Genomic DNA, 9,300 nt, shown 5'->3' with positions numbered 1-9,300 from the left:
TGCATAGCATATAACCTTAAACATAATTTTGTTTGCTTTTGTGCTGTTTTGTCTCCTCGCTTTGCATGCAATTCTATTTTGCCAGCCCTCCGTTCCATATCTCCCAACTCCAACTCCATCTACATTCCATTTACCAAACCCATTCTCTAGAGTTCTTATCGTTGTTGCTCTTTTCATCTAACATCAAACTTTATCTGTCTGACACGTGACATGCTCTTACAAAAAAGAGACAGCAATATAAAATCTTCCCTTCTTTAATTAACATGTACAAATTTTAAGAATTTTAAAATTATTTTTTTTCTGCTAAAGAAAGAAGTAATTATTGCTTAATTCATTTTATTATGTTATTCATTACAAACAACTTTAATCTTCACATTCATAGTCCGATGATGGTGGCGATACCATAGGAATATCCGCTTCACGCAATTTTTTTCAGACGTTCTTCTATTTCCTTGAACTTCTGTTCGGATTTCAGATCGCGATTTGCCAGGCGAACATACTTTAGCGCATAATAGAGTTCCGACATCGGCAGATCTTGCTCTTTGAGAAACTTCAAAGCTGCTTCTGTCTCAGCCTCGCTATAGTTCTGTGCAAAATCAGATTTAGTGGAATCTCATTCTGATAACGATAGAGATACAAACCTGCTCAACTTCTGGGATATATTCGAAATTTGAAGCGTCGTCAGCATCCATTTTGATTGATTGTTAGAGTTCGAAATTCGAATGGAATTCAGTCGAATTGGATATGTTTTTGTTGAAAAAAAAGGAAGTTTACTTATAGGCCTACTCTGCCTTATGGAGTTAGTTAAATGACATGTCAACGGCAGTAAAAGTTGGCGACCAAATCAAACGAAACCGAGTACGAAAACACAAAACCAAAAGCCCCAACCGCATTTTGCATTTGCAGTTTACTCGGTTAACCGCTTTTATAGCGGATTTAACACATTTTCGCCACTCTGGATCAGTGGCAGACTTCTCTCCATTCCAAGTTTGGCCAAAAGTGAAAACGAGGCCAGAACATGCCAAAATGTTTGAATCGCACAATCAACGCACATTCGAGTAGCCAATCCTCCCATTTCCCCTCTCGGCTCTCTCTATCATGATACTGCACTTGAACATACATCGTGCCATTGCATGCATTTTCCATTTCCCTCCCCCCGGTTGGCGCGTGCTCGCCCATACTTGCTTTCGCATGTCGTGTGGTACATGGATTTCATTCGGTTCCCGTTGGTTTATTTCTTTCACTGCCCCGACTGTCTGACATTGTGTGAAAGTTACAGCCCCCGGGTGATGACTGCTCTCGGGGACTTTCAATATTGCTTTGTTGTGCTCCGAGTCATTTCATTCGAGAAGTACCAATTTTGGCACTTAAATGTTGGCTAAATTATTTCAATGTATGATTCCAAATAATTTTGCATTCTTTATTAAATAAATCCCCAAAAACGTGAATACATTATACATTAAATGCGTTGAAAGAGCTAATTTGTTGGACCAAATTTAAATTCGGTTAATTTTCATTCGGATAATGTTTTAAATAGCTGTGCAGCTAATCTAAATTATGAAGCTTCATTTCAAATTTAAATCAAAATTCGAATAATCATAATAAAGATAAATCAGAATTTAAATTAAAAGTTTGTTCAATTATAAACGGTTTTATTGAAACGCATTTATTGTTTAAATATAACTTGCTGCCGAACAGATATGTTCTTGGCATTTACTTGCCTCTCAGCCTTTTAATCTTTTTGACATATATGTTTGTTTTGCAAGCAAAGAATCTGATCCGACAATTTGCAATATATTTGCTTATAAGTACGCATAAGTATATGCAAAATATGTATGTATTTTGGATAATACGAGTACATATTGTTGTTTATTTTCGCATCTGCCACAACAAGCTCTTCTCTCTGGAATATCTCGTTGTTGTCATGCTCATATCTACAGATGCCACTTATATGTTATGTATGTTTTCTTTTTTTTTTCATATATATAGTATATACAATTTGCCATCAACGAGGAGTATTCATGAAAAGTACATTTGCGTTTGTGTGCGAACATTTATCCATTAATTTGCGCAAATAAAGTTGCCGCAACATACGCGCACTCACGAAACCGCAATCGAAGCGAGACAGCTAGACATAAAGAACGACGGACTTGCTATCTCTGTCGCTTGAATACGAATATACGCTGAAAGGTAAACAATTTTAATTTATTTGCCCAATAATAAACCCATCAAATAACATGGGGTGAGGGCATCGAAGGTGGCTTTGGCGCCACATGCAGCCGCAAAAGCGAACTTGCCTATTGAAATATACAAATCAAATATGTTAACACGCATACGCCCCGTTAACAGCTCATTGTGGGTTAAGTGGAAGCATCGAAGTATAGTATTTTTACTTGCGTATGTTTACGTGTGCGAATACATACATATGTCACACTGTGCAATATGACAATGGATAGAAAATTAAAGCGCAATGCTCTTAGAGTTAAATATTGGGAAAATGCTATTTGACTAATCGAAAAGTGTCTGGAAAGTTGCTTTGAACAATTTAAATTGTTTTCACTAAATAAAATAATAATGAAAAGATTTCAGTAAGCTTGAACAACAGAAAGAGAAAAAGATTTCCACATGCAATGAATATCAACAGCAAACTTTTTGCTTGTCAACTTTGCAACGATTAATTTGCTTAAGAAATCAAGTGCAGTGGGCAAAAAATAAAAGCTTCTTCGCTTAAAAAACAATTTGACTAAACTGTAATATACCCTGGACTTCAATTATAAATCAAACATATTATATTTTACTTAATATTAAAAGTTGTCAATTTATATATTTATCTTTATTAACATTTCTAATTAATTTTCGTTAAATTCTTGTACACATTTTTATAATGTTAATAGTTGTGATTTTGTTTATTTGTCTTTATTAACTTTTAAATTTCATTTATCAACGTCAAATTATTATACCCACTTACATTTAATTTCTACAGTATTTTGAGCGACAACTTCATCAACGGATACTTAATATGATGTTTTACTTGAGGCTTCTGGCAGCTGTCTGGTTTTCAGCTGATTGCAATTTTTAATTGTCAAATGCAGTCGAGTGACAAATTAAGGCAGCTCCTTCCCAACTGTTCTCCGTTAAAGGAGCGCCTTTAATGACAACTGATATTTTATTTAACAAATGCAACAGCTGAGCAATGAAGCTGTCGACTCACGAATTGTTTTTCCCTGTAACGTTAAGAAATGTATGCAAAAAAAAAAATATAGCGAAAGAATGCTGTCTGGAAATGACCAAGCGAAGCGAGGAGAGCAGGTGCAGAGCAGAAAGCGAGACGAGAGTTGCCCACTCGGAGGAGCACTTGAGTGAAATACATCCGATTGTCATTTGAGGATATACAGCTCAGGATGACCAGCTCTAAAATGCAAATGAAGCTGGCTCGTAATTTTATTTTGAGATTTAACAAATAAAACGCGTCGTTTGTCTGGTCGACAGAGAGGGAAGGAAGAAAGGCATTTGCTGCATTTAATTAGACATTAATAGGGAATGCTTTTAACGCTTTGCTGCGGTTAAGTGAAAGTTGAGCTTAAGAGCTTAAGCCGGGGCTAAGTTTAATGTCCCAACGCTGACAATGCGAGGTGTGAGGCAAGAGCAAACAGACAGACACAAGCGACACGCTCAATTTGCATTTGCATTTTTCGGTACTTGCTGAAAATTGGCTTCACCCTGCTGACATTTTGCGGGTTTCCCTCATGGCACAACCCCACTTTCTATGCTGCTGTTGCTTATCAACATTCAACCCCGCAAGCTACAAAAGAGAACAATTTATTGTTTCAAACGGATTCGCCGTGGCAAAATTCGATTACTGGTAATTGCCTATTGCCCAGACTGTCAGACAGAGAGCCAACTAGCCAGGCAGCCAAAGCAGCCAGACAAAAGCGCAGCTTAATTGAATTAAAAGCGTTGCAAAGCTCAAAAGCACCACGCTCCGTGCAATGATTAACGTTTTAAACTGTAAAGTGATTAATCGGGCTACGCTAAAGAGGGTTGTTTAAAAACATTTAAGATTACACATTTGTTTGGCTAAACTAACAAGACTTTAAGCGCGGCATATGTATTAGCATTATTTACTTCAATTTCAAAAGCATAGCATACTTTTCAGTGCATTCAATTTACTTTGTATTTCTTTGTTTAATCTACCTAATTATCTTTCCTCACAAATATAACATAAATAAAATGTATCAATAACCATTTGTAACTGTAGAATACGCAAAAACGAAAAACGATTTAAAAACAAAAGATTAATTATGTTCCCTTAACCAATAAGCTCAATTAACTTTACTGCAAATGTTTTTCGATGATTCTATGACATTCCTAGACAACTGTCGAATTGCTTTCTCCTACAGCATGACACATTTTTTGCAGCTCAAAGTAATTAAAATAGTTATGGAACATTTAACATGGTTTAAGTTTCAAGCATCAACAGTTTTTCGCATTTTTCTTTGCTATGCACACTGCAAGGTTCAATTATATCATTCAATTTTTTTTTTTTCATTGCGTTTTTGGACTAACAAACTTTGCAAATCAAATGAACTTTTGTGCACTCCAAAAAAAAAGGTTGAACAGCCTCCTTGAGCGTTAGTTAACACTTGAAAAAGTGAATGGAATCGAGCAAGGAAAACTGTTACGAAAACTATGTAAACCAACTATATTGAAAGAAAGCATTTTGGGGGAGGAACGAGGGAAGTAGACTGAAACTTTTCAAGTTGTTGGCAGTTTTTTTCGGTTAGCTTTGCTTTCGAATGAGGTTTGTTTTGCCAGCACACACACAACTGAGTGAGCTTTGGGGTGAATAGTTTGTTTTATTTTTGTGATAGTCATTTTCAGAAATATCATTCATTTTTCCACACAGAAGTCAAAATTTTTACCGTTAATTTAGTTTGTAGTTTCCTCTTTCATATATTTGAATTAAACAATGAGCATCAAGTGCAGCAATGAAGGCTTAGAGATCTATGAGGCGATACGAAAGAGCAAAAAGTATCGCTACATTATCTTTCGCATTGCTTCTGATGCTTTGATTGAGGTAGAAACTATCGGACCCAGAGAAAGTGACTTTAAACAATTTCTGGAAGATCTAATGCGAAATGGGCCCACGGAGTGTCGTTACGGTCTCTTCGATCTGGAATATACGCGAGTCTGTGACGTCACGCAGCAGGAATTGAAGAGAGAGAAGCTGGTGCTGCTTTCCTGGTGTCCTAACAGTGCTAAGCCTAAAGGAACGATACTCTATCTGAGCTACTTGCATCCATTTATGGATCAGCTGAAGGGCATACACTATTACAAGACGGTTCGGGAAATTATAGAATTATCACGGGCTGCGATTGAAGAACATTTTCACTAAACTGGCGAGGGGGAAGAGAGAAAAGTCAATTTATTTAGTTTTGTGAATCTTTTAAACAATTGCTGCTAGATAGCGTTAGTTAGATATGTGAGTAACGTAATTGAAATTTTATGTGGATTTTAGGAATAAATAAAAAGCATTGCAAACTGAATTCTTTGAATTTAATGCAATTATTGCTAAAAGAGGTAATATTAATTATACATTCATATATTATAAATATTTGGCATAGTTTGAGTTAAACGAAAAAAGCGATGAAAATCATTTATCATGGATGCCATTTTGTGGATATTTAAAGCGATTTTATTGAGGTCGTTTGGTATATAAAAATCTTATTATATAAGTTGGGAATAAAATAATAAAAGAAAAGCCTTTATTGGATACTTAAAACGATTGCCCTCAGTTAGCGGGAGTTTGGTATGTGTGTGACGTAATACATATTATTGTAATTTTTAAATTTTAGGAACGACAATAAATCAATGAGTAAATCAAATTGTATCTCTCAAGTAACGTATGCAAAGTTTTAACAGTAAATCAATTAGCATTTTTGAAAGACTAATTTACACCCAAAACAGACATTTTTTCTTCACTGAATGGAATTGCATTTAAACTGTTTCAATTGCCGTTTGTAACATGACCTCAAAAGTCATTTCTATGCAACGGACTTTCTATTGGTGAACGCAGAGCTCTGTAAACAGAGGACGATCGCATCCGTTTATTTGTTTTACAATTTACACCTCCAAGGACTACTACAGCAGCGTTCACAAAGAGAGACAGCGATGACAAGGACACTGCGCAGCAAGTCGCATTCAATTTAGCAACAAACAGGCAAAAGTTTTCTGCGCTGGACAATAAGCGAGCGCAAAACTTGCCACAGCTACACAGAAAGTAGGCAACGAAAAGTTGCGGCGACAACTGCAGATACATTTGGGCGGCAGTGGTGTGTGGTGAGAGGTGGGCGTGGCACCGGGATGCAACACTGCAACGCGCAAACATAAAAAGCCAAGTAGAAAAAGCAAAAGTTTTCACTGACAACGAAACGCCACAAGTAAAAGGTGCTACTTGTCCTCGTAGAAAAAGCCAGAGGAGCAGCAGCAGGAAGAGGAAAAGGAATAGAATATCCGGTGGCGGGATAAAGGAGTCAGGTTATGCACCCGGTCCATTGTTTCGTAATGGAGAAATATTGTTTAGCATGCGGCACAACCAAAGATGCAGATGACAAAGGAGTCGCAGTAGCAAGAGGATAACAACGCTCTCTAGCTCTCCAGATGGAGCTGGGAGACCAAGCAGCTTGCCAGGCTCGAGGAAGTTGCATGTGGCGCTGCTGCTTGGGATATTATGCATAATGGTTTTTTGGTCTATTGACATTTATGGCATTGGACTACCAGGCGAGCTACTAGCGATGAGTTTGGCATAAGAACAGCAATACGGATAGCGAGAATCAGAATGGGCAAAGTTTGTCGTGGGGAAAGTTAAAGTAGAGTTGCTTGTTGAGGTTACTTAGGTGAGCAATGTTTAGTGTGCCAGCGAAAGTTAAAAGCCATGCAATTGAAATGGATACAGGAAATCGAGCAATGGCACACAAATTGTAGATGCGACCTAATAGATACATGGTGAACACAAGAAAAAACTATGGAAATAAGAAAGAGCAACTTTTAATTCACATAATATTTCCATCTGAGTTTAACTGATAAATTCATAAGGCAAAAAAAAAACACCTGCTCCATTCGAGTCTTAACTGCTTTGGTTAGAATATTATTTCTCTAAGGTATATTTCGAATGCAATAGTATATCAATATACCAAATATGTTATAAAATTCAGTATTTTGTATAATAAATATTTTGAATAATAAATATTCCTTCAGAATATTAAATTGGTATACTTAAAAAAAAAATCCGCATTGTCAGTCAGAATTCAGATCAGAATAATACTTAATTTTATATATCCCTCATCATCATTTATATTTCCCTCATCAATAAGGACTTTGATATATTTATGCTTTACCATCTCAAAAGTAATAATACAAAGAATTAAATATGTTCTTTATTATTACCATCAACACAAACAAATTGTTATAACAACATTGATTTTTATTTATTCTCCAATCCAAGAATGCAGATTAAAACAATATTCATTTCAACCTCATAAAATAAGACTTATTTTATTCAAACTTTACAATAGGAAACGCAGAAATTGTGTATGATATTTATCTTTACCCTCATCAAACTTCTATCACTGTGAACATTATTTTTTATTCTCGAGTCACGCTTTGCACTTGTTAAAGGATAATGGCGTAGCTTGCTTTATAGCGCTCTAACTCGACATAATCAATCTAATGTTGTTAACCCACATATCTGATGGACAGGCGAGCAATCATGCATGCAGTTTTAGTTTTAGTTTTAGCCATTTTAGTCGCGTAGTTGCCAATTACGCGTTAGCCATAGACGAGTAAATCGTGGACATAACATTTAACGGCTTAATACGCCGCCACACACACAACGAAAAACAAAATAACAGTATAAACAATAGAGGCTATAACAACAACTACAATTTGGTCGTAATGATGACATATGGAGGAGGTGAAAGAAAGAGAGAGAGGAATGAATAAACATGGACAACTGCAGCTGCTAACTAAATTCGTTGGGCAAAGTCCATTGCACTATCATTAAATATTTATTCAATTTAAATTTGCCAATTAACTTGGTCGAGACAGGCGACACACACAAGGTATAGCAGGAGTTATGGCAGCAGAGCAACCGAGAGTCCTGTTCCCACATTGTAAATATGACAATTTTTCAAAAACTAAACTAAACGCTGACAACGTTTATAGGCAACACTCCGGACCCCCTGTACCCTATGATCATGTGTCTGATTGGAGACCGTTTGTTTTGGTGGCATAAAAAGCATTTTGAATAATAAATGCATAATTCCTAGATACAAAAGCGCGTGCCATAAATATTCCATGATAAATTATAGAAAAGCTATTAGGCCAAACAAACGATGGAGCGCGTGAGTGTCCCGTGTCCTGTGTCCTCTGTGCTGTGTCCTCTGCTTTGTTGAACGTTCCTCTCTCGTTTAGAATTTAATGGCCGGACTGCGTTTGACATTTTTCAAATGAGGTTACGTCGAACCAAAACAGTGAGGTGTGCGTTTGTGTGTGTATTTTAGTGTGTGCAAAGGAGGCATTTCTCTGTGCGTTTATTTATGTAAATTTGCGTAAATTACTATGAAAATATTTACGGTAAATAGAGCATTTTAAATATTAAACATAAATTGAGCTTGGGCAAGCTTTGCGTGGGCTCCTGCAATTGACTCACATTCTCCTCCTCCCTCCTTCTCTTTATCACTCTCCTCGTCACTGACGTCACATCACATTTGCCACAAACTGTGTACGTGCAAGTAGTTTCCGAAAAGAACTGCATAGAACAAGTTTCAACTTTGCATTTAACACACACAGCACAGCACAACACAACAAAAAAAGTAAACTTGAAACCGGAAACGGAAGCATCGGTACACACTAAATGCCATTGACGATATGCTGAATGGTAAGCAAGATGCAAGAAGTGCTGCAACTTGAATGACAACGACAATTTATTGCTCTTACAAATGGAAAAGTTGTCAGGGAAATAAAAAAAAGGAACACAATGGTTGATCATTCACTTGTAGAAATACGAGGTTCTGCTTTTCTATATAAATTTAAATTTCAAAGATTTAATTTTAATACTCATTTCTTAGAACTACTTTAAAACCTAAAAGAGAATACAGATTCTACTTTTTGAATTTTATTATTTATTTTTTTAAAATGAATTAACTTGTACTGGTTGCAAAGTGCTTCGGCTTCTAACACATATATTAATTTTTTAGATTATAAACAATAAATATAATAGAATATTATTTTCCATATAAT

The 9,300-nt window shown here is 36.1% G+C and overlaps 2 protein-coding genes across 2 annotated transcripts; one reads left to right on the top strand and one right to left on the bottom strand.

Annotated features, from left to right (window-relative positions):
* Nucleotides 1–319: 319 nt before the first annotated feature.
* On the bottom strand, nucleotides 320–772 carry LOC132791652 (uncharacterized). Its single transcript, XM_060800665.1, has 2 exons — nucleotides 642–772; nucleotides 320–586 (listed from the first exon to the last, which is right to left on the bottom strand). The coding sequence occupies exons 1-2, from the start codon at nucleotides 690–692 to the stop codon at nucleotides 419–421; spliced, it is 219 nt and encodes a 72-aa protein (XP_060656648.1). The 5' UTR covers nucleotides 693–772; the 3' UTR covers nucleotides 320–418.
* A 4,197-nt stretch (nucleotides 773–4,969) lies between these two features.
* On the top strand, nucleotides 4,970–5,395 carry LOC132793410 (cofilin/actin-depolymerizing factor homolog). The gene has a single exon (XM_060803325.1). It carries the CDS (start codon nucleotides 4,970–4,972, stop codon nucleotides 5,393–5,395), a length of 426 nt encoding a protein of 141 aa, XP_060659308.1.
* The last annotated feature ends 3,905 nt before the right edge of the window (nucleotides 5,396–9,300 follow it).

Source organism: Drosophila nasuta, chromosome 3 (genome assembly GCF_023558535.2).
Source record: "Drosophila nasuta strain 15112-1781.00 chromosome 3, ASM2355853v1, whole genome shotgun sequence".
Classification (NCBI taxonomy): Eukaryota; Metazoa; Arthropoda; class Insecta; order Diptera; family Drosophilidae; genus Drosophila; species Drosophila nasuta.
This window is presented reverse-complemented; position numbering and strand designations above follow the sequence as displayed.

What these genes read in the sequence shown, in the direction of transcription:
- LOC132791652 (XM_060800665.1), bottom strand. Translation starts at nt 692, where the DNA reads ATGGATGCTGACGACGCTTCAAATTTCGAATATATCCCAGAAGTTGAG. An exon ending in ATATCCCAGAAGTTGAGCAG is followed by an intron (nt 587 to 641) that starts GTTTGTATCTCT and finishes GATTTTGCACAG; the next exon opens with AACTATAGCGAGGCTGAGAC.
- LOC132793410 (XM_060803325.1), top strand. Translation starts at nt 4,970, where the DNA reads ATGAGCATCAAGTGCAGCAATGAAGGCTTAGAGATCTATGAGGCGATA.